We start from the raw sequence: 25,408 nt of genomic DNA on the forward strand, positions 1-25,408 counted from the left end.
TGCTGTGGAGCACAGCAGCAGGGATCGCACCGCCAGACGGAGACGCAAGGCCCGGCTCCCCTCCCAGGTTGTCATCTCGTCGGGAAGTGAGGAGACTGGTGCCACGTCCCAGGCCGCAGCTGCCGAGGGGAGGTCCAAGAGGCAGAGGTCGGAGTTGGACTCCTCGGCAGCAGAAGGGGCAGCTGAGACCCCACAGGGCCCAACGGAGGAAGATGGCATGGAGTCATCCAGGTTGGTGGGGGGTTTGGTGGAGGAAGAGGCCGTGCAAGGGACAGAGACGGGGTCTGGAGGTGGGGATTCCACTGGTGCTAGTGGTGCTGTGCAGGACCAGGGACAGGAGGCAGCACAGGCCACCGCGGAGGTGCCTATGTGCAATCCTGTCCCTGATCCTGTCACTGCATCATCTTGCACCAGCAGGGATGCCTACGTCCAGACCCGTTCTCAGGGAGGGGATTGGCTTACTCCAACTGGCCTTCCTCTCCCTGCGGATGTGGCTATCCGACACTGGGTTGAGCCTGTCCTGGGTGGGGTGGCGTTGCATCAACGTGCCATGCGAGGTGACCTGCAGTCTTTTCATGAGGAGACTGCACGTCTTCTCGCATGGCTCGTTGACCACGGTGACCCACTGGGACAGCTCACCAGGGCCGTATTCCTCTGTTTCGTGGACCTTGTTCCGACCCCCTCCTCAAATGAACCCCCTGTGCCCCAGTCGTCCTCCATTCCATCTTCCCACCCATGTATCACCTGGGTGCCCTGTGGAGCTGCCTCTGACCCTGCGGCCCGGCTGGTGGACAACAGATCCCTGCCACAGTCGGGAGTCGGACGTCCAGCAGGGGTGGCCACCTCAACAACTGCACCCCAGGTGGAGGAGGATGTGCAGGCAGCAGGAGCCAGGGCACAGGCAGCGGCACAGCAGCAACAAGGTGGGAGCCATGATGGCTCGGGGCCTTCCTCATCGGAGGGGCAGGCATCGGCCGGAGGGCAGGAGGACCCTGGACGAGAAGTGTCTTCCGTGTGGCAGCGGTCGGGCCATGCGATAGATGCGGAGCGGCATCCGGCGCAAGAGGCACGGCTCACGATGGTCAGGGCGGAGAACTCCATGCGTAGGGCCCTGAGGCGGGCCGAGTGCCTCAAAGCCATTCGCAGGGACCTGGAGTTCCAGATGTCATCGTCCCTGCGAACCCTAGGGAACATGGAAGAGGACCGCCTCTGGGAAATCGAGCAGGAGTTCGATGATGCCCTGGCCCGGGACATCAACATGTGAGCCGTTGGACTTGCCCACTGCCCTTGTAAATAGTTGGATAGTGTTAGGTTTCCTTTGGTTTTTTCTTTATTTTGGACCTTTTGGACAATGGACCACATTGGACCACTATGTGTATATAGTTTTTTTTATTAGGTAGGAGTTTTTGATAGGTTTCATTTCTTCAGTTGGGATCATGGACCCTGGATTGTTCATCTGTATATAGTTCACTGTTGGATTCTACTTTTTTGTTTGGGTTTCCCCATGGAGCAATGGTTTTCACTTTTGTTTTTCCCTTGGATTTCATTTTTGGAACTGTGACTTTGGACACCTTTCCTTTGGATTATGATTTGTTGTTTTTCATTATTTTACAGACATGCAGCTTTTCTTTTTTAATTTCCATTGTCGTTTGTTTGATTTTAATTCCATTCATGTTGCTTTTAATACATTTTTTTCATCCAACTTCGATGTATGGTATCATCTCATTGGTTTCATGCATGTCATGATATGGGTTTTGACATTCACTTGCACCCATTGTGTGTATGTGACGGGCATGTGTTCATTTAGATACTTGCCATTGGGGTTGTATCATGTAATTGGAATTTCTATGTGGGTGGATGCAATACTTGGGTGGGTCTTTGGCATGTGGAGGCTGTCCATAAGACCAGGGATCTAGATTGTGATGACGTGTTGGCTGGGGGACATGTGTCGGGGCCTGCTGGCAGGTGCCCCGCACTGCTGGGGGGGTGGGGTGCAAGGGGACATGAGTGGGGGCCTGCTGGCAGGTACCCTGCACTGCTGGGGGGTGGGGGCTCAAGGGGACATGAGTGGGACATGAGTGGGGGCCTGCTGGCAGGTGCCCTGCACTGCTTGGGGGTGGGGGTGCAAGGGGACATGAGTGGGGGCCTGCTGGCAGGTACCCTGCACTGCTGGGGGGTGGGGGTGCAAGGGGACATTAGTGGGACATGAGTGGGTGCCTGCTGGCAGGTGCCCCACACTGCTGGGGGTGGGGGTGCAAGGGGATATGAGTGGGACATGAGTGGGGGCCTGCTGGCAGGTGCCCCTCAATGCTGGGGGGTGGGTGCAAGGGGACATGAGTGGGGGCCTGCTGGCAGGTGCCCGTCAGTGCTGGGGGTGCAAGGGGACATGAGTGGGGGCCAGTTGGCAGGTGCCCCACACTGCTGGGGGGTGGGTATGCAAGGGGACATGAGTGGGGGCCTGCTGGCAGGTGCCCTGCACTGCTGGGGGGTAGGGGTGCAGGGGGACATGAGTGGGACATGAGTGGGGGCCTGCTGGCAGGTGTCCCGCACTGCTGGGGGTGGGGGTGCAGGGGACATGTGTCGGGGCCTGTTGGCAGGTGCCCCACACTGCTGGGGGGTGGGGGTGCAAGGGGACATTAGTGGGACATGAGTGGGTGCCTGCTGGCAGGTTCCCCACACTGCTGGGGGGTGGGTGTGCAAGTGGACATGAGTGGGGGCCTGCTGGCAGGTGCCCCTCAGTGCTGGGGGTGGGGGTGCAAGGGGACATGAGTGGGGGACTGCTGGCAGGTGCCCGTCAGTGCTGGGGGTGCAAGGGGACATGAGTGGGGGCCTGTTGGCAGGTGCCCCACACTGCTGGGGGGTGGGTGTGCAAGGGGACATGAGTGGGGGCCTGCTGCAGGTGCCCTGCACTGCTGGTGTGTGGGGGTGCAGGGGGACATGAGTGGGACATGAGTGGGGGCCTTCTGGCAGGTGCCCCATACTGCTGGGGGGTGGGGGTGCAAGGGGACATGAGTGGGGGCCTGCAGGCAGGTGCCCCTGACTGCTGGGGGGTGGTGGTGCTGGGGGATATGAGTGGGGGCCTGCAGGCAGGTGCCCTGCACAGCTGGGGGTTGGTGGTGCAAGGGGGTGATGCGTTGGTGATCACTAGTGCAAGGTGACATGTGGCTTGGCTGGGGGGGCATGCCCATGGTGGATGGGCTGCCTGCAGGACATGCCCAGGGGTGCAGGGTAGTCCCCTGTGGTGTGGTCTGCCTGCAGGGGCCGTGGAGGGTGTACAGGGAACACCTGGGAGGACCCACACTGCCAGTTCACGTGTATGAATCACCTGCACCCCCGAAATACACGTACCCCACTAGAACAGGGCCTATCGCGTGTGGAACTTCCCGCGCACCCCAGTAATACACGTACCCTGCTGAAATCGCGTGTTAAACTTCCCCGCACCCCAGAAATACACATACCCTGCTGAAATCGTGTGTTAAACTTCGCCGCACACCAGGAATACACGTACCCTGCTGAAATCGCGTGTTAAACTTCCCGCTCACCCCAGAAATACACGTACCCTGCTGAAATCACGTTTTAAACTTCCCCGCACCCAGAAATACACGTACCCTGCTGAAATCGCGTGTTAGACTTCCCCGTACCCCAGGAATACACGTACCCTGCTAAAATTGCGGGTGAAACTTCCCACGAACCCCAGTAATACACGTTCCCCGCTTGCCGTGTGGCGGCCCTGTATACTGGTCCAGGGTTAGCACAGCCCTTTGTGCTGGATTGGGGATTTTGATGGCTTTTCCTTGCACGAGGGGCGTTATTCGGGGCGTTACTGGCGCTGCTGCAGGGTCGCTGCACCACTCTGCACCGCGACTGCTTTTGGTGGCCAAAATCCATGAATACGCTGTGCGCCGAAATGGATTTTGGCGCATGCGGCTGGCGCAGACTATCGCACGCACACACTGTGCACCAGCCGCGTGCACCACTTGTGCGCTTAATTCTATGAATTACCCCCTAAATGTTCCCTAGAGTGCTAACAGGCCTTGAGCAAATCCATTTATTTTACGTAAAGGAATATCAGTGGCATATGTCAGCAGTAACTCAATTCATTTATTGGGGCCATATTGGCTATTGACAGGTCGTGGGTTTGGAATGCAGGTGCTGCAATCCTGGAATTTGTCTTTATGTGAGGGTGTGTCTATGCAAGTCTGGGGTTGCACGTATGTGCCTATGCATCTGTGTGCATATGTGTGTACCTGTGAGTTTGTACATGGTTCGATCTTTGTGACTTTGTCCCTGTGTTCATGTGGGTCTATATGTGTACCATGACTGGGACTGTGTTTGTGTATGTGAGATATTGATCGTAGCCGGATTGGGACAAAAAATAGGCCAGGCCATCCATAAAAAGTGACCCATGCTTGCACATCACAATCTGTGACTTACACATTGCTAGACTAGTAAAAGGAGGGGCATCATTAGGAGACAAATGGGTGGCAAATTGTATGTGTGATTGGTCAACTGTTTCAACTGCATTGTGTACTAAGTGATCAAACTGGTCCACACTGGCTAAGAAAACCAGCTCAAGCTGGCCTGTTGTACTGTCAGTAAGGGCATCAGCCTTTTTGCCCTGTGAGCTGATTGAACTTGGTGTCCATGCACATGTCTATGTGTGTGTCTATGTGTTTATATCTATGTGCTTTTATTTGTTTGTATGCATGTTCTGTGTGTTTATTTCAGTCTAAGTCTAGGTGTATATTCTTATTTTTACTCTATGTGTCTGCTATATGCCTGTATATTTGTTTGTGTTCACGAAGGGAATCTGCGTATCTGCACGCATGTTGCTATGTATGTTGTGTTTGTATTTGCGGGAGACTAAAGGTCTTGAGCTGTGATTTGCTCACAACTCCCCTGCATTGTTTTCGATTTTCCCCTGATTGGTTTACCTTCTTCAATTTTGTTTAGCCTAGAGATACTATAACCAATGGTGCAGTTCTTGATGCCCAATACTTCTTGTGATTGGTCCTTCCCAAGAAGCCTCTTCTTCCTAGATGAGTACCATCCCCTAGCTGGTGGTGTGTGTTTTTCTGCACAGTTCCAGTAGCTATACCTTTCCCTGATGCCTACTGGCCACGCTAGGCAATCCTCGGTAGCCCTACCAGCTTGTCTGGGAAGGAAAAGGAGAGCCTTCTGGCATAGTCAAAGACCAATTGGCTGTTTTCATGCCATTGCTCTGCCAAAACACTCATGGACACGGAACCTCAAGGAAGAAAGCCTTAGCGATGAATGCCAGTCACTCGGGCGAGAGGCAAGCAGGGTCCCATTTCCACCTATAGGTGTCTTTTTGTCTCATCTAGTCATGCCACCGAGAATTAGCAACCTTGGTACCTATGGGCAGCAGCTCTGCCTGGTGAGGGCACCCCGTTTAAACACCTGTTGCATGCTTGAGAGAGCCTGTGCTTGCTTTCCCCACTTTGCTCCACTGTGGCTACACAGCCTGACTCACAGCACTGAGCGCTACATTCGTGGTTTGGGAGTAAAGGGTTGGGACTCCTACCCCCTACATCCCACCACTTGATAGCATCCAGACCAACCCTGTGGTTCTATTGTATTTCTACAGCGGCACAGAGGGACATTCCCCTGGTGCACATGGGAGACATGTTGGCTATCCTCCAGTCACCACCCTCAGGATGAAGGTTCAAACCATAGTTGTTGTTGTGCCAGAAGGTCTGCCTTTTGCATTGGGAGTGATCCAGCATTGCTTGTTATCCAGCATTGCTTGCGATCCTGCACTGCTTTGTGATCCAGCACTGCGTGTGATCCACTACTGCGTGTGATCCAGCACTGCTTTGTGATCCAGCACTGCTTGTGATCCAGCACTGCTTGTGATTCAGCACTGTTTGGTGATCCAGCACTGTGTGTTATCCAACACTACTTTGTGATCCAGCACTGCTTGTGAGCCGGCACTGCTTGTGATCTAGCACGGCTTTGCCGCCTCTCGACATATTTCACGAAGAGCGTGCAGCCTGCCTCAAGATACAGGCATGGGACACGCGCACACATGTGAAGAGGTTTCCACATCCACCCACCTTAAAGATACAGACACTTAAAAAATGTCCAACCAGTGGGTTTCAGCAAAGTGCCACCATAAAAGGCAATTGGAGGTGGGATTCAGTACCAAGGACAGAGAAGCTGCTGTCCAGAGTGTGTGACTGGCAGAGGAAAAGCTGGAGACATTGGTTTACCTTTTCTTCTAATAGCTCCTCTTGTCAAATAGCCCCACTGCTCTCTGATTCTGTGTAAGCCTTATGATGGAAGTGGTCATGCTTGCGAGATAATGACCTGCTCCTAAGATAGTGTCCAAAGCAAATGCCAAGGCCATAAAATGGGTAATGATCATTATTCAAAGTGATAATGCCCCCCCCACCTCCAGCCCCCAATGAGATCTATAAAGCTATTAGCACATGGGATGTGCTACTGAAAAGTAAAGTGTGTGGTTTTAGGCTACTGCTCTAATCAGAACGTTTGTGATGAGCTGTACAGCAGACATTATAGACTGGATTCTGATTGGCTCAGAGGAGGTTTGTAATAGAATACATGTGCAAACATGGGTTAACACTTGCAAAGGGTTAAGGGCAGAGGTTTCCAATTTTCTTCTGTGATACTAAGTTAACTATATACTGCTCTGCAATAAAGAACAAGGTTCCCTTTCAAAGTAAATAACTCTGACTGGTGAGTCATAAGAGTTGCCTTTGGTGACTCATGTTCCATTCTGCATCTGAAGCCGCAAGGGCCATGGTTGCTCGGCCCCTGCTACCAGAGGTGAGCCAAGGAAGCAACAGAGTCCTGTCTAAACTTTGCAGACATAATAGCCAGATTCGAGGGTCATGGAAAGTGCGAGTAGTGCCACCGTTGTGACTGATAACTGCTCCCTACCTGCACCAGGATCTGTGGAAGAACAACATGTGAAGTTGTGTGTGTGTGCCAGTGAGTGTCTGTCGGTGTGTGTGTATATCTGGGCATTAAAGGACAAAGCAGATATTCACATAACAAAGAGAGGTAAATAGTAACACAGGCCACAATAAATTGAAACACACATATTAGTTATGGCCAACTTTGGAACCTTGCTAGGTGTGTGTCAACTAGTGAGCAAGTCCTAATTTTGCGTTTACGGACCTCAGTTGAAGTATGGCAATGCTGCTGCTGTGTGTGTGTGTGTGCTTGCGTGTGTGTGTGTGTGTGTGCTTGCGTGTGTGTCTGTATTAGTGTGGGAATATGTGTTTAAATGCCAGCACATGTATATGTGTGTTTAAATGTGTGTGTGTGTGTGTATATGTGTGTGTGTGTGTGTGTGTGTGTGTGTGTGTGTGTGTGTGTGTGTGTGTGTGTGTGTGTGTGTGTGTGTGTGTGTGTGTGTGTGTGTGTGTGTGTGTGTGTGTGTGTGTGTGTGTGTGTGTGTGTGTGTGTGTGTGTGTGTGTGTGTGTGTGTGTGTGTGTGTGTGTGTGTGTGTGTGTGTGTGTGTGTGTGTGTGTGTGTGTGTGTGTGTGTGTGTGTGTGTGTGTAGGTATATGGGATATATGTGTTTTCTTTATGTGTGCCTCCTTTTGTGTGTATGTTTGGGGGATTCGTGTGTGTATGTGCTCCTGCTTGTTTCAGGTATGCGTGCATACTTCTCTCTGTAAGACTGTGTGTGTGTGCTAGGGATGCGTGCACGCCTCGGTGTCTGTGAGGGGTGTGCGTGTGTCATGGACACAGTGCTAGCGTCACTGGGTAATTGGGTCCAGATTGGAGGACTTAAATATTCATGAGGCTGGCAAGGAGCAGAGAGGGGAGGGGGCAGCTGTCTAGGATGGAGGGAGGGAGGAAGGGAGGTGAACAGTCATTGGGAGCTGGCTTCAAGTCGGGGGAAGATACTGTCAACCAGGGAAGAGGAGAGAGAGTGAGAGAGGGGGAGAGAGGGAACGAAGGAGAGCGCCTGCGTGTGAGATGAGCACAGGAGCCTCCAGTCGCCGCTAGCCGCCCTGGTGCACGTGTGTATGTGTGTGTGTGTGCGTGTGTGCGGGGGAGAGTGAAAGAGGGAACCCAGAGAGGCGCGCAGAGGGGCACACGCGCGGAAGAAGAGGCGCAAGAAAGGAACCAGAGGAAGAGAAGACACTCGAAGCCAAATTACCACCAGCCATGCTGTGCTGTATGAGGAGAACCAAACAGGTAGGACCGCACCTCTCCTTCACTTTCATTGGCTGCCTTCATTTTGTTTGGTGATATAGGAGGGTGGATCGGTCATTGCCAGCGCTCCGGATATTGTGGGGTGCTGAGGGGTTCGGCTGTGGGGCAGAGGGAGTGGGTGGGTGGATGAGCAATCTGAGGGGGCTGTGAACAGGGTGGGGTCCAGGGGTGGATGAAGCTTTGAGGTGCTGGCCTGTGAAAAGGGTGGGGTTCAATCGATGATGGAGCTAGGGGCTGCTGGAATGTGGGAAGGGTGGGGTACAGAGGGAGAGGGTGGGAGATGCGCTAGGAGCTGCTGCAATGTGGGAAGGGTGGGGTTCACAAGGAGAGGGTGGGAGATGAAGCTAGGAGCTGCATGGCTTTGGGAAGGTTGGGGTTCAAAGGGAGAGGGTGGGAGATGAGCTAGGAGCTGCTGGAATGTGGGAAGGGTGGGGTTCACGTGGAGAGGGTGGGAGATGAAGCTAGGAGCTGCATGGCTTTGGGAAGGTTGGGGTTCAAAGGGAGAGGGTGGGAGATGGAGGGTGGGTGCTGCTGGGCTTTGGGTAGGGTGGGGTAGGGTTCACGTGGAGAGGGTGTGAGATGAGCTCGGATCCGCTGGGCTTTGGGAAGGGTGGGGTTCAAAGGGCGGGGGTGGGAGATGGATCTAGGAGCTCCTGGGCTTTGAGAAGGGCGGGGTTCAAATGGAGAGGGTGGGAGATGGGGCTTGAAGGTGCTGAGCTGTGACCAGGGCGCGGTCCAAAGGGACAGGGCGGGCGAGGTATCGTGAGGGTGCTGCGCTATAGGTATGGTTGGGGCGGGGGGGGGTGCTTATGAATGTTGAAGGTGCTGGCCTGTGGGTAGCACAGAACCCAGCGGGGGTAGAGGGGGCAGGGAGATGATGGTTGAAGGTGCTGGGTCGTAGGTGAGGTGGGGCACTGGTGTTCAGTGCGAGTGGGTGGGAGATGAGCCCTCGTGTGCTGGCTGAGCAGCGTGTATTTTAGGCTGCAGAGAGCGGGGGTCGCTGAATCGCCGAACACGCTGACCTGTGGATTTGGTGGGTGGGGAGGGGCGTGATGGGGGTTTGAAGATTCGTAGGTTGGTGGAGAGATGTGGCACTGAAGATGCAGGGCGGCGGGAATGAAGGGGGTTGGTTGGGCGGTGGGTGGGATGGAGCATTTCGGATAATGGGATGTAATGAGGGTGTGCTGTGGGATATGGGGCATTGCCGGGACACTGCCACCCTCGAGTCCGTGACCTGGCAGCGCAGCTTCTCTGCCTGTTGGTGCCTGGGGGGTGCTGTGGTGCTCTGAGGAAGAGACGGTAGACTGCTTGGGGGGAGGGAAGGGGGGCATGGGCTGGAGCTTGGATCCTGGGGCCAGTCCTCAGAGGCGGGGTGTGTCTGCACCGGGGGTAGGAGGGCGAGGGTGGAGCGGGTTGGGTGATGGAGCGCAGGTGATGCAGCGTGAGCCACAGGTGGGCCCAGGGGCACTCGGCCCCTCCCCCCTCCCCTCTGGCCACGAGGGACCACTATTCATGGCTGGGAGTGTACAGGATATTCTTGTCGCGGGCTAAGAAGCCGCCCCTGAGCCTTTGTGTCTGGCGGTGTTTGAAAGGTGTGCGTCGGTGTGCGTGCAAGGCGATGGGTGCGCGCGGCTGCAGCGTGGCAATGGAGTCGATCATATGGGGGGTCCGTGTTCTCAGGGCAGACGCAACTTTATTATCTTTGAGGGTGGGGGTGGCCAAATGGACAAGGACCCGGTGAGAATGTCGCGAAGACTACCCTGCAGGGAGCACGTGCCAGCGCCGTATTTTCTGCCGCGCTCTTGGGGGGCAGGTTGCGGGAGTCACTGTCTGCCCTCATCCACTGCCCCCTCATATGTGGGGCCCGTCAAGCATAACACTTTGGAAATAGTACAGGCGAAGATTGCCTTTCCTTGTACCCCTCAACCTTCGTTGGAATTGAACGCCTCCCCCCCTCCACCGTTACGGAATAGATGGGGGAGGGGAAGATGTCTCCTCGCCCCCTTAAAATCTTTCGGAATGGGGTGTCAGTACAGCCTTGCCTCCCCTCAACATGGGTGGGTTTGTTTCTGCTCCCCATACTGCCCCACTTTACAGACTAGGTTATTCGAACCATGAACTGCCCCCACCCCCTGCTCTTCCAGGAGACAACCTGTTGTTTAATTAGGACACTAGACGGGTTGGGTGTGTGGGGGCGAGGCTTATCACCACCCGCCGTCCTGCGGAAGTGAACGGCTCGGGGCTCTGCAGTTTGGGTCCCTGGGGGCCGTGGGCAGGAGCGGATGAGAGGACCCCGCCCTGATGGGCTGCGAGCATGGTGGGGGCAGGGACACTCGGCCGCTCCAGGTCCGGGGAGGCTACATGTGCGCCAGGGGCCGCGCCCCACCCTATGATATTGGAGATAGCGCGATCATTGGAAAGGGAGGGTGAACAACCCCCCACACGCCAACTCTTCACCTATATAGCCATCCCAACCCTCTCCGCCCCCAAAAACACTTACAAAAATCAGAATTATCCTCTTAGATCACAAAAAATGCGGAGGTACTGGGGCGGCCACTACCGTGATATGTGTTTCATCGAGAAAGGGCGGAGGTCCAGACGCCCCATCTCCCGCCGGCAATGCGTAGCCGTGGAAACAGAGCAGCAATGGTGATGGCGCGTTCCTATCCAGACCGAAGACATTGCCGCAAGCACCAGTGCAGTGCCAGTGGCAGAGGGGGCAGCGTGTGAAATGCAGGCTGGTGTGGATGGGGTGGGGGCATGGCATTATATATCACGTTAACCTGCCACCCCAAGCCGCCAAACCACCAAACGCCATATTTTGTGGGTGTGTGATTGGGGTGGGGGGGGGGGGGGGTTGAGATGCTGGGATCCCTCTACCCCCCTTCTGCAATAAAACATAACTTGTGTCCGCACCACCCCAACATCGCTATATATTGCATGGTCGAATTTTGAGGACCCCTCCCCATGGATCCTCCTACATGTGAATTGCGGGGTGCAGTGAAAAATACGTCCGATGTTCACTTCAAAGTGATCGGTTAAGAAATATCGACCGGGTACTAGTAGCGGGTTATTCGTGGCTGGGAACAGGTGTGGGGGAGGGTGGTGGTGCACGGCAGTGCGCTGTGACGTGATTCGGTGTAACATGCAGTATGTAATGTGGTGCGGTGGGGATGGTGGTACCAAGGTGTGGCTCTCTGCGCGAAGAATGGGCGAGTCGAGTGGGCGGGGCGGGAGCGAGTGGAGGGGAGTCGAGAGGGGGTGGGGGATAGTAAGAGGGTGTGGATGGAACCGTGAAAGAGAGAGGAAGGGGGGGGGTGAAACAGGCAACCCGAGGGAGGGGGGAGACAGAAAGAGTATGGAAGGGAGCCAATGTAGAGAGGAGAGTGCACAGATTAAAGAGACAGAGGGAGAGAGATGAGAGCGTCAGAGAGGGGAGGACAGGAAAGGGCAAAGAGACCGCGCAAAAGAGGGGACCCATACGGGCGGGCCATGTCAAGCAGGAAGGGACCTCACAAGACGGGGGAGCTGGAAGTGTGTATGGGAAGTGAAAGAGAGGGGGAGAAGGGGGGATAGAGACAGAGACGGCTGGAAGCATTCAATGACAGAGAGCAGACCTAACAGAGTTTGACAGCAGCATCCTGGCGTGCTGGTCTCCTCGGAGAGATGCGAGGCACGTGGCATGCATTGTTCTCCGAGTGCTGCGAGCAGCCACGGGGCTGGCAACGCGGTTCCCTACCCCAGGGCTGCTCGAGGGGAGGGCGGGCGAGCAACCGCCCCGCCCTGCCATCCCACGCTGGAAGGCTTTTCCTGAAATAGCAGCGGGAGGACGCGACCGGCGCCCGCCTGCCAGGGATGCGCCCACGGTAGACATCTCCTCGGGATGTGGGTCAAGGGACGGGGCTTTGCATCGCCGTTGGGCTCTCTGAGAAGGGACGAGCTGCAGTGCCAAGCACCCGCCGAGCCAGGTGCAAGAGGTGCTTGGAATTTTAACAGGGCGGCGGCGCTTGATTTCGCTCCCAGCCTGCAAACACGAAGACTGCATCAAAGTCTGGCTGGGAACCCCGATCTCGCCCCTCCCCCCCAACCTAGTTAACCTGATGCATTAAACATAGAACGCCAGATATACCCAGGGATGTAAGCAAACACACCTGCATACAGTTCCCCGCACACTGTAGAGGCAGGCATATGAATTATGGGCATATACCAATTTGCATGGCTTGATTAAATGTGTATATGCACCTTAGCTGTACACGGGTTCATTCTGAAATACCCTAACGTCCTAAACAGCATGCTTTTTTAATAGCGCCTACTTCCACGGTTGCATGCGTCGTAGCACTGTGACTGACAGGCATTGTCCCGCCCCTATCATTTTGATCGACCTTGGTAGTACGGAAGGCTGCCTGGCCTCCTGTGGTCACCAGGGTGCATTTACACTGACTACACCGTGGGGGCCCGAACCCACTAAGCTATTTTGCTCTGTATGCGCTGAAACGAGCCTCCGGGCGATGCCCAACGGATAATGGATTTATTGATGACCCAATGGGCGTCTGCCCACGTGCGGGGTGCAAGAAGCACGGCACGGCTCGGGCCACACCGGGACCGCGGACTCTTGGCACCAATCCGCGGTTGTCTGTCCGTCTAGGCAACGTGATCTATCGCCCCCTTGGCTTGGATGGCAATTAAGGTCCTGCATTTGGCACATGTGGAAGCAGTCCGACGCCAAGCCGGTGGAGGCCTTCAAAGGCACAGGTCCTGGGTCACCTGGTCGCCAATACACCAGGCACTATGTCCCTGCCATGTGCTGCTCCATGGGATTCCCGTGGAAGATACAGGGGCACCAGCGCGAGGGAGAGAGGCCCGATGCCACGCCAATCAGGAGCCTCAGAACCCTGCAGACACCTTGCTGCCTGCTCGGAGAAACAATCCCCGGGCCGCCGCCTCTCGCCCCGCTGGCATCAGTGCCGCCAGACTGGGCATTGACAAGGGACCGGTACTTTCGGCAGCCCGCTTGCCCAAGCGGCGCTCGCCCTCATGGGGAGTGTGTGTGTGGGAGGTGGGGGATGGGTGGGTAGGGCATGGACAGAGTACAACCCAGGAAAATTAATGACCGAGCTGGGATTCGATGCCCCGAGGGGCATGGAACGTCTCCCGCCCTCAGAGCCTTGTAAGACTCGGTTGCCCAGGCACCGGCGATTGGCTCGCCTTTCTTACCCTTTGGCCTTCGAGATGACACAGCATAGCTTTTTATACTGGGGGTTTCAGGTGATCTTTTCGCAGCAGCTGTCCATTGTGTGTGCTGCCGGCAGGAGGCTGTGCTTCATCCGTGATGTTATAAAGCCCGGAAGGCTCGTCTGGCTTCAAGGCGCTGCCTGGAAATACACACGTCTGGCAATGCCAGAGAGAACATGCTGGTACAGGGCACTCATGGGAATGACGAGTAATTGACACGAGGAGAGGGGTGAATGCCTCTTCCATGCATGGCCCTCGGGTATGGAATGTTGCCCATTCTGTTTACTGCAGGGGCCAATACATGTGAAGAAAGACGCACTTGTCCACCACTTGTTTGTAAAGCCAATCGCTGGCCTTTGACTTGTGACGGCCACCGTGGACTCGTATCCTGAAACCAAGGCGCGCCTCTTTTCAGGCCTTTTTTCCTCCTGTGAGGGCTTCTGGTGCCATCAATGAATTAGGCCACTGGCGGCCTAGCACACTAATGGACTGTTCTGGGGAGGAGAAGGCCATTGTCCTACACAGCTAACGGAGCTTTGAGTTGATGAAGGTTTTCTGGTATCTGCTGCCCTGCCCTACTTAGGCGTCATCATTTTGGAGAGTTCTCTTGGTGCGTCCTTTCAAACGTTTCAAAGCATTTCGCCTGAGTCTACAAAAGTTGATCAGACCATGGGAAATGCCCTGAAGAGGGCGTGGGAGGGTCAATCTTCTTCCAAAAATTACTGCATGTCTATCTATCTATCTATCTATCTATCTATCTATCTATCTATCTATCTATCTATCTATCTATCTATCTATCTATATATCTATCCATCCATCTATCTGTCCGTCAGTCCGTCCGCCTATCTGTCTGTCAGTCTGTCCGTCAGTCCGTCGGTCTATCTATCTATCTATCTATCTATCTATCTATCTATCTATCTATCTATCTATCTATCTATCTATCTATAACACTTTAGCTATTATCACTATGAGTTGTTTCAGTTATTCCAGCCCAGTCACACACACAACCACCCAGAGGCAATTACTAGAAGTTCACTTCCAGTTCAGAACCAAATAGGAAATGCATTGTGGGTAAGCAAATAAGCTCAACTGTGAAGTCTTTGCTTCAGGAACATGTCTTAGGTACAGGGGAGTAAATAACATTTTTCAACCCAAGCAGACGACAACTATCAGGATTTCAGAACACTCTATATACGTTTTCATCCGTATTTGGGATTGTCAGTTCAGAATGGAAACCCTTGTGGTTGGAGCAAATACCACAAAGGTCATGGTGAGTTTAAAAGACTGGAAAATAACTCTTCAGTTCCAAACGTGAATGCAGAACAAGCCACTTCAGGAAAGTGATACACAGCCCAGAAGTCATTAGTGGAGGTTCACTTCCAGATCAGAACCAAATATGAAATGGATTCTGGCTATGCAAATGACCTTAATCTACAGGGGTTCAGACTTTTCTGTAAGGATAAGCCTTAATGACGGTGAATTATGTTTGCAGTTGTCTGAATACTTGAGAGCGGCCAGTCCTGGATATAAAAAAGGCGATGTTTAAAATAGCACTGCCTTATATTCAAAGATAGTTTCCTGAAGTAAAGACTTGGCTTTTGAGCAAGTATGCATACCCACAATGCATTGCTCATTTGAATTGCCTACTTGGTTCTGAACTGGAGGTGAACATGTGGTAATGGCTACTGGGAGGCGATGAGCTGTGGGTGACTTGGTTGGCATGACACATTATTCTTCACATTCCAGGTGAAAGCCTTTATTTCAAGTCTTTGAAACCCACTGTAACTTTGGAAGTTGAGTGTAAAATGATTTTGATGGAGTAAACAAGAGTTTGTTGTTGGTGCAGAGTCGGCTGCAAGCTGCGATAGTGCGTATGGAGGAGTGGTGTGGGAAATGGGGCTTTTCGGTGTCTGTGGATAAAAGTGTGAGTATGGTTTTCTCGAGGAGAAGGGTGCAGCAGGAGTTGGACTTGGTTTTGAAAGGTGTGAGGCTAAAGAGCGTAGAAGAGTTTTGGTACTTGGGGGTGATTTTGGATAGGAAGTTGAACTGGAATGTGCAGGTGGATGGTGTGGTGGATAAGTGTAAATGTAGGTTGAATTTGTTGCGGGCGGTGTCTGGGAAAGAGTGGGGTGCGCAGCAGAAGTGTTTACGAATGTTGTATAAGGGGCTGATTTCAAGTGCGATGGAGGAGGAAGGGGGCACTATGGGGTTTCATATGTGGGAGAAGGGAGTGAAGTGGGGTGTAGGTGAGTTGTTGGCTGTGACGGGTCCGGATTTGCTGAGAAGGCTGATGTGGATGATGGGGTCTCCAAAGGTGTGTTTAGAGTTGGCAAATGTGGTGTCGAAGAAGCGGGGTTTGCGGGGTGAGATCAAGGCTTTGGGTCAGGCGTATGTGGCAGGGAAGGAAGGATGTAAAGTGTTCAAGGATGGTTCGAAAGATCCTGTGTCTGTGAGAGTGGGTATGGCATATTATTTGGAAAGCACTGGGGAGTATAAAGTGGGGCGACTGATGAATGATGTGTCTATTTGTACAGCTGAGTTGGTGGCGATTGCATTGGCGATTGATAGGGTGTGCCAGTTGGGGTATGAGAAGGTGGTGGTGTTCTCGGATTCATTGAGTGGGTTGCAGGCGATTGTGGCAGGGGATGGTGATAGGAAGGATGTGATTTTGGACATCAGGAGGAAGATTGATCGGTGTGTGAGGGGGAATGGATTTGGAGTTGGCGTGGGTCCCCAGTCAAAGTGGAATTTTGTGTAATGAGTTGGTGGATCTGGCGGCGGGTGAGGGTATGAGGAGGGGAGCGGTTGATGTGAGGTTGCCTTTGAGTGTGGATGAGGTGAAGGCTGTGATGGTGAGACGGGTCATGGATGAGTGGCAGAAGAGGTGGGTGAGTGGGGTGACGGGCAGGTGGATGTTTGGTGTTCGTGGGAAAGTGTCGGTGAAGGTGGATGCGGGGAGTCTGGAATGGAGGAGGAGGTGGAGGTGATGCTGAATCGGTTGAGGATAGGGCATACGGGGCTGAATGACTGTCTGTTTCCAGTGGGAAAACATGAGTCGAGGGACTGTGCGGTGTGTGAGGTGCCTGAGACTGTGGGCCATTTTCTGCTTAGGTGTGAGAGACATGTTGAAGAGAAAGAATTGATGAGGGTTCGGTGGTCTGCGCTGGGTGTGGCTGAGCTGAGTGGGAGGACTTTGGTGGGAGATGACGGGGTGAGAGGCAGGAGGAGGAGGAGTGTGATGTTGGATTTTGTGAGGCAGACGGGGCGGTGGGAGGAGTTGTGAGTTTATGTGAGCTAAATTTTGATTGGTAGGTCTGGTGCACATCATCCTTTAGGATGGGGAAGCACCTGCGTGGGTCCGCCCACGCATCCGATAATTAAGTAGAAGAAGAAGTAATTCCCAATGCCAACGGGGTATTTGTAATGGAAGTAAAATATATATGTTGACCTAAAAATAGTATTACTTTTTGGTTTGTGGATTTTTGAACCTATGAATTATTGCTGGTAAAATTACTAACCTTGAAGGTTTTCTTTAGATAGGGCAGTAACATTAAAGCTCATCTCTGCAGCACTTCTCTTCTGGTACCACCATTACAAACACATATATACTCTGACAGTGTAGGTGGAAGCAGGGAGGGTAAGGTCCCATGTGAATGCTGTGTCCTATTTGTTTGGGCGGGAGTGTCTGTTTATGTTTAAGGAGCACACGATGCTTGTAGGCTGCTTATCTATAGGGTTGCCCCCAGTGCCCCTCTGCGGGTAGCATAGATGTGGAATACAAGCTAGAAAACTGTAGTCAATACTTCTATGGAACCCTTGGAATATATCTCTATTTAAGTCTATTCCATAGTTTCTTGCTATGCAACAGTTTTATACGTATGCAACACTGATGAGTGATGGAAGGGAGGTTTTGAATCAATCATCACCACTGGCATTGCTTTGTTGGACGAAGATCAGGAGTGGGCTACAGAGGATGGGCAGGCCTCAGACGAGGGGTGGGGCTTGAGCAGGGATGAGCCTCAGGAGCTGTAGGACAGCTGCTTATTTTGTGTCTGTGGAATGTGGCACATTTTAAGGGCATGCGACCTGGTAGTGGGTCACCTTTCTCCTTGCCGACTCTGCGATGAATGGCCCTAGAGGATCACGTGTTGTCTGCTGGGGTGCCACAGGTGTTGCTGTCCTCAAACACGTTGCTCTCCGCATACCTGAGGTTTCTGTGGGCTAGAAGGAATATCGTGCCACGCATTCTTTTCAAACCTCACTGTGCTGCTAAACCACAGCAGGCAAAACGCTTGGACACTCTAATCTGCAAAGTATGAAAATACAATGAAACCAACGTGCCATCCAGTTCGCTGAATGAAACCAATACATTTATAATTGCATTTTTTAGAAAGAGCAAACATTTAAAAAAAGCTATTTTAAGAAGAGGCGCATTCATAGAGGCCAACATCGTTCCTGGCCTTGTTCCCCAGACAGTAAACCAAGCACCCACGATGATCACAGAGAGCTATTTATGTGATCGCCTTTACACACCAAGCCTATTCCTGTGGCTTTGGAAAAACACAGTAAACATTTGGCTGAGAATTCTCCTGAGAATAATCGTGTGAAGTCACAAGGGCCTCAGCTGTTTCTCATTAAGGATGCCAACGTAAGCTACTCATTAAGTGACAACAAATGACGTTAGTACTATTGGAGACCCTAAAGAGAACTATCCAGGAGCACCCGCCCTCTGTTGTGATGTAACATTTCAAGGGGGCAGTATAAGAAGAAACGTGAAAGGAAATGAGTCTAGAAAATGGAGCTTGAAAAACATACAGTGCTGTTTATATATAGAAAACATACATCAACGATTGTCCAAATATGATATGTTTCAGTCCAAATATACGTCTTTTGGCATTCTTCAGGACATACAACTCCAATATATTCTCTTTGAGATTCTAGTCTTGTTCCCTGCCATAAAATAAGTCGACCAATCAGTGTTTGGAAAATATATAACTTGTATAAACTAGCCTAGAAACAGCATACAAATCAATACAGCATACTTATAGGGAATTCGATCTGGCATTGCAGTAACATATACTTTCTTCCAGTATTCTCTTGATCTGGTTTCTAAAAATGTTGTTATTCATTGCTAACTTGGTTGCTATCAATACTGAGCTGCAATTCTGCATCGTCCGATCATACGACAGATGTAAAATGGCTTCATCCACGCCAACATCAACACCAACACTGTCCAGCTGAATGTACGAAAGAGATTGCATTAGAACATTTTCTGATCATCTGGCACAGTTTCTTATTTTGGCAATGCAACTCAGTGAGACAGTAAAAGGTGGTTCATGTCCCCTTCGATGAAAAGCCAGCAGTATGCAGATTACATGCAGATTAGCTGCTCTTTTTAAGGCCACTCAGTGCAGATTCCTTGACTGTTTTGATGTGGACGGCTGATGTGGCATTGGTGATTGAGCAGACCGGTCTGAATTCCAGTTCTACAAGTTGGCACATTTAAGGACCCCAAACACCCAAACGAGGGGAATCAAAGCACAAGCTCTAGCTGATTAATAGCCTCGGGCTATGGCTAAGGTGGTTCATCTAAGAGACCTCTTTGGCTGTCCTTGCAGATAGCTAATTAATTGCCTGGGGCTACGGCTAAGGTGGTTAATCTAAGAGGCCTCTTTGGCTGTCCTTGTAGATAGCTGATTAATAGCCTGGGGCTATGGCTAAGGTGGTTCATCTAAGAGAGCTCTTTGGCTGTCCTTACAGATAGCTGATTAATAGCCTGGGGCTATGGCTATGGTGGTTCATCTAAGAGAGCTCTTTGGCTGTCCTTGCAGATAGCTGATTAATAGCCTGGGGTTATGGCTAAGGCGGTTCATCTAAGAGACCTGTTTGCCATCTTTGCAGATGACTGCTGTTGTCAAAACAGTCTGTTACGAGTGAATGTTGGTGATTCTCCATGACAGCTAGCAATATCCAGTTGTTGGTCAACCTCAATGCTGGCTAGAAATTGCCAAGTGTTGTTTAACATTTATGCCAGTTAGCAATAGCTAGGTGTCAGACGAAAGTTCACGATAGCAAGCAAATTATCGGTGAACCGTCATGATGGCCGATGATATCCAGGTGTCGTTCAACCGTCAAGATAGCTAGCTTAATCCAGGTGTTGGCGAGTCTTCATGATGGATACTTATATCCAGGTGTCCGTAAACCTTAATGATGCCCACTTATATCCAGTTTTCACTTAATCTGCATGATGACAACTGATAGCAGCTATTGGAGAATCTTCATAATGTCTGGCAATGTCTAGGTGTCTATGAACCTTCGAGATGGCTGCTGATATTAAGGTATTAATTAACTTTCATGATGGCTGATGATCTCCAGGTGCCTTTGAACGCCCTGGATGGCCTCTGATACCAGCTTCCTGGTAGCTAGTGATATCTTGTTGTCATTGAATGTTCATGAAGACTACTGATGTCCATGTGTCAGTGAACCTTCATGACGGCTACTGATCCCGAGGTGACAGCGACACATCTTTGTCGCTAGTGATACTTGGTGGAGTTAAACCTTCATGATAACAAGTAATATTGTGCTGTCAGTGCACTTCCTGCCCGTTTGCGATATTCAGTTGCCGTATCACCTTCATGATGGCTTGCAATATTCAGCTGTGAGTTGACCTTCATGGTGGATTTTGAGATTCCGTTTTTGGTGTATCTTGTGTCTTCATTTGACTGAGAATGGCTGCAATGGAGAACCAAAGCTTGCATCCATGCACAAGCTTTCAATAGAGCAGAAAGCCAGCCCTCATGCAATACAACATGTTGCTTGCTTCAAGTATATAACAACCCACCCTGTGCGAGTGACACTGTCCAGGAGTGATGTTCCGTATCCAGCTGCAGTTGGGTATAGTGGGGAATTCTGTCTTAAGTAACATGAGGTCTTTGGGGGAGAGTTAACAGTTACAACGTTGCTCAGAGTAAATACTCATGGCTGCCTGAGTGAATACTGATGGCTGTCTAGTATTTAAGGGTGACATTTGGACTATTCGGAGTACTGGAAGCACTCCTCCTTCACTGCACTTGACCACCTGTTCCCAGTGTGTCATTGGTGAATGGCCTTCCCCTCCAATCGAGTAGAGCATGTACATGATTTGGCATATTCATGTGTGTGCCACTGACCAAAAACACAAATTAACAAGACATGCAGGGGGACGGGAGAGTGCCGGTAAGGGAAGACAAGGGCCCATGGGTTAGGCGAGTGCTGTGGGGAGGCAAGGTGGACAAGTGCCAGGGAATGCAGAGAGTGCAAGGGAAGAAGGTCCACATGCTAAGTGCGAGGGATGGCGCTGGATGGGCTCAATCGAGTGCTGGCTCAGCCAGGCGAGTGCAGGGGGAAGGAGCCTGGAAGGGCAAGTGCAGGTCAGGGGAGTGGGGGTGTCAGGGGAGACCAAGCGTAAAGGTAGACTGATCGAGGAGGGCCTGGTGCCCTGTAAGAATCATTAGAAAGAACCACACAGCCAGTAAAAAAGAGGCAGAGTGGGACATTAGCAGGGGATGGGGGAGAAGGAAGGAGGAGGGGAAAAGGAGGGTCTTGAGAAGCTTCCGGAACTTAAGAAGATCTGACTCAAGTCTGAGAGGTACAGGGAGGCCATCTCAGAGGGAGGCACCTGCGGAATAGAGAGATCTAAGCCCCACTCTCTGCTTGGAAAAGCATCTGATCTAAAGAGAATTGGAGCTAGAAGACTGAAGGGCTCTAGCAGGGAGGTATTTAGGAAGAGACAGTTGGATGTAGTGGTGTCCCAGGCCCTAGAAAGCTTTGTGGATGATGCAGAGGGTTTTTAACTTGATCCTCGCAGCAACCGGGAGCCAGTAGATAGATTTCCGGGCTGGAGAGATGTGGTCCCTGGGCTTGAGCCAAAGCATACGTCTCGCAGTCCGATTCTGGATTAGTTGAAGGGGGTAAAGAGAGGATTTAGACAAACTGAGGAAGAGACTGTTGTAGTAGCCCAGCCTAGAGAGGACCAACATTCTGGAGAAATTGAGTTTCTGGGGAAATGTGAGGAAAGGGAGAATGCGTCTGTGGAGGTGCAGCTGGAAGTGGGTCTTCTTGGCAAGGTCCATGATGTGAGGAGAGAAGGAGAGTGAGGAGTGGAAGATGACACCAGAAGTCAGACAGTCAGGAATAAGAGAGAAAGAATGGAAGGCAGTGGAGGGAAGCTTGAAGGAGAGATAAATGTTGTCCGCATAACATTGGAAATGAGGAGAGAAGGCGGAGATCAAATGCGGTAGAGCAGCAAGGTAGATGTATAAGAGCCACGGTGAGAGGGTAGAGCCCTGAGGGATGCAACAGGTGGAGAGTGTGATGGAGGAGAGGAAAGGGCCCTGTTGAACCTGGGATGGTCGGTCAGAGAGGATGGAGGTCAACAAGTCCAGTGCCAGATCCGTGAAGCCAAGGGTATCACGGAGCCTGTTTATAAGGGTGGCATATCAAAGGCAGAGGAAAGGTCAAGAAGGATTAGAATGGAGGGAGAGTTAGAATCGAGATTTGAGAGCAATTCTTCACGGGTATTCAGGAGTGCAGTTTCTGGGCCTCTGGCTGCTCTAAAGCCAGACTTGTGGTTGTGGAGGCAACCAACAGATTCAGTGTGGTGGATCAGCTGGGAGATGACCAGCTTCTCCAAGAGTTTGCCCAGGAAGGGGGTAATGGAGATTGGGTGGTAGTTAGCCATGTAGGAGGGCTTGGCAAAAGGTTGTTTAAGGAGAGGGTGTACTAGGGAGTGCTTAATACGTGGAGGGAAGTTGTCACTTGCAACAGAGTGATTGCTGTAATCAGACAAGGCTGGGCAAGAGAGGCAATGCTGTCCTTGATAGTGCTGGAGGAGCAGGGGACCACCTGTTTGTAAGAGACTTTCATAAAGAGGAATTGTCTAGAGACCTCATCCAGTGATATGGGGGAGAAAGAGGAGAATAGGAGGGAAGGGGGGAGAGGGCCAAGGGAGGCCTGAGAGTGGGAAAGGGAGAAGGGAAGGATTTAGAGGAGAGTGAGCCCAGGATGTCCTGAGTTTTAGTTATGAAGTGGAAGGCAAGTGGAGTGCAGAGGGTCACGGATGGCAACGGAAAAGTGGCGACTAGGGTAATATTGGTGAGTTTCATGCAGATTTTGAACAGTTCTGCTGTATTATTAATGGCCCAGAAATGTTGGCTTGGATATAGGCCTTCTTCATCTTCAAGCATATGAATAGTCTCTATTTCCTTTGGAGCAGTTGGCAGGCCATTTTGTTAGAGGATGTGCTCGAAGCCTGCCACTTCCGCTCATCAGCTATGCACTTGCTTTTCAGAGAAGCTAGGTCAGAATCATACCAGGTGTTGTGGTTGGAGGCAGGTTTCATGCGGATCCTCATGGCAGGGAGAAGGATGTCCAGAGTCTTGGAGATGGAGAGGCGAAGGTTAGAAAGAGCCGTGCCAGTGTGAGAGTCAGTGGTCAGAGTGGGAGGGGGAATAAAAGTTGCAGCAAAAGCAACAATTTACAGAGGCTACGCAAGAGTCCAGAGGACACATAAGGGGAGTCAACGTGAATTCAAGGTGAATGTTGAAGTCTCAGAGGAAGAGAAGCTTGGAGGTAGATGCCAGGAGAGAAGAGGTGAGGTGAGACCACGCTGAGAGAAAAAGGGAGACCAGACTAGGGTCCTGTAGATGGTGGTAAGTCAGCGAGAGGATAGGAGAGACACCAAGCCTGAAGACAAGGGATTCACAGGAAGTGTAGGACTGAGTAGATATGATAGTAGCAGAGACCCATTCAGGAAGACCAGGACCACTCTGCCCACAGACCTGTTAGGCATGGGCTTAGAGAGGACCTTGTCGCCCTCTGGGAGGAGTGTGTCTAAAGTAGTGACAGCTGGTCATGAACCATGCCTTGGTGAGAGTGAGGACGCCAAGGTTGAAGTCTTCAAGGAGGCCGCAGATGTCAGAGGAGTGTTTAACAGCTGATTGAGAGTTGAGGTTGGCTAAGTGGAGCTGGTTTCCACCTCTGAAGGTCTTCTGAGGAGGGGTACAGGAATGTGGTACACCCGTCAGTGGTGGCGAAGGGGACAGAGGAGGGGCAGAAGGAAAAGTTGCAGGAGAAGGGAGGAAGTTGATGAGAGACCGAAGACATCTATCAAGAAGGAGGAAATTGGGATGGCATCCCTGGACAAACAAGTGCCATTGTGGTAGACATTAATAGAGGATGGGAAATATACTAATAGAGCTTCAAATCGGGTACCACCTTTAATGCGAAAAGAAGACAAAGGGGAGAGCACTGAGACCATATGGGGGATCCAAAGGTCTGGAGAGGGAATGACACAGAGGATGTCAGTGACAGTCTGCCTGGAGGAAGCATTGACATAGGTGTCAGCAATGGGCAGGCTTGGATTGGTGACCAGGAGATCTTTTTTGAACTTGTTCCTTCCAGTCATGAAAGAGAGATATGATAGGTGATAGAGTAGCAGTTAGAGAAGATAGGGGAGATGTAAAGCACCATGCAGGGAGCAAGCAGAAAGATGGAACAGGGAGAAAGATAGGGAGGGGGAAACTACACAATGCCGAACCTGCAAACCAGGCAGCCTAGCAGCAAGCCAGGGGAAGAAAAACTTACTCTAAAAAACACAACAGCAAATGCAAAAACACCCACGTTCCAGTTTCCTAGATAACGGGGAAAAAGCCTAAATCTCAAAAAACTACAGCAAATGCAAAAACACCCACATGCACGTTTCCTAGATAATGGGGAAAAAGCCTAAATCTCAAAACACAACAGCACATGCAAAAACACCCACATTCTAGTTTCCTAGATAGAGGGAAAAGTCAATATCTAAAAACACAACATCAAATGTAAAAACACCTGCATTTGAGTTTCCTAGATAGAAGGCCAAAGCCTTGATCTCGAAACACAACAGCAAATGCAAAAATACCCACATGCAAGTTTTGTAGATAGAGGGAACATTCTACATCTCAAAACACAACAGCAAATGCAAAAACACCCACATTCGAGTTTCCTAGATAGAGGGAACAAGTCTAGATCTCAAAACACAGCAGCAAATGCAAACATACTCACATTTTAGTTTCCTAGATAGAGGTCTGACTGCCAGAAATGGCTAACTAAGACAAGGCCTGAATGCCTGATATGGATAACATACAACATGGGCAATGTGCAGCAGACTACACATGTTTTTTCTAATAGGGGGAATACGAGATAAGGGACAGTTTAATAGGGAGCAGTAATGGATGGTCCTCCTGCCCTCATCCTACTTACCTTGTATGTCACTTCTGGTTGACAGCTGAGCTGCGGCTCCCCCAGCGAACATTGGCAAACACAATCTGGAGCTGCTACTGTAGGAGCTGCCCTTTGCCTCAGGGCCCTTAAATAGAGGGGCTGCAATGGGAAGGGGGCTGTCCTAGATACTAGACATATGGGGGTCAGAGGACCAATCTGGCTCAGTGGGAGGGCTGAGAGGAGGGTGGAAGGGCAGGCAGGGGAAGAATAAGGAAGTGGAAGCATTAAGGAAGACACAGTCTTCGCTGGGTCTAATAAGCAGAGTTCATGTGAATGAAAGGCTTTGCAGTGGCTGCACACACAGGGTAGAGGTTGCAGTACTCACCACGATGCAGCTGGATGGAAAATGCACACAAATGGCCAAGTGGAGGGCTAGACCCTCGTGGTTTCCCGTTCTTGATCAGAGGACCAATCCAGGTCAATTCGGGGGCTGGGAAGCGGCTGGAAGGGTCGGCAGGGGAAGAACAAGGAAGTGAGAGCAGGAAGGATGACATGGCCTCTGCCAGGTCTAATAAGTAGAGTCTAGGTGAATGAAATGCTCTGCACTGGCTGCACACACGGGTAGAGGTCCCAATACTCACCCCAATGTAGCTGGATGGAAAAAGAAGCAGAGGGAAGTACTGTTAATTCACCATAGTCAGCAACTGAACTTTAACTCACCCA

At 51.4% G+C, this 25,408-nt stretch overlaps 1 protein-coding gene across 2 annotated transcripts in view; it reads left to right on the forward strand.

Annotated features, from left to right (window-relative positions):
• The first annotated feature begins 7,863 nt into the window (after positions 1-7,863).
• GAP43 (growth associated protein 43) overlaps positions 7,864-25,408 on the forward strand; it is a 283,328-nt gene continuing 265,783 nt past the window's right edge. For both annotated transcript variants that reach the window (XM_069635907.1, XM_069635908.1), the window contains exon 1: positions 7,864-8,197. In XM_069635907.1, coding sequence (XP_069492008.1) covers positions 8,168-8,197 — 30 coding nt within the window. In that variant the 5' untranslated portion in view covers positions 7,864-8,167. The remainder of the gene's footprint in view (positions 8,198-25,408) is intronic.

Source organism: Ambystoma mexicanum, chromosome 7p (assembly GCF_040938575.1).
Source record: "Ambystoma mexicanum isolate Mex_15411 chromosome 7p, UKY_AmexF1_1, whole genome shotgun sequence".
In the NCBI taxonomy this organism is placed as follows: domain Eukaryota; kingdom Metazoa; phylum Chordata; class Amphibia; order Caudata; family Ambystomatidae; genus Ambystoma; species Ambystoma mexicanum.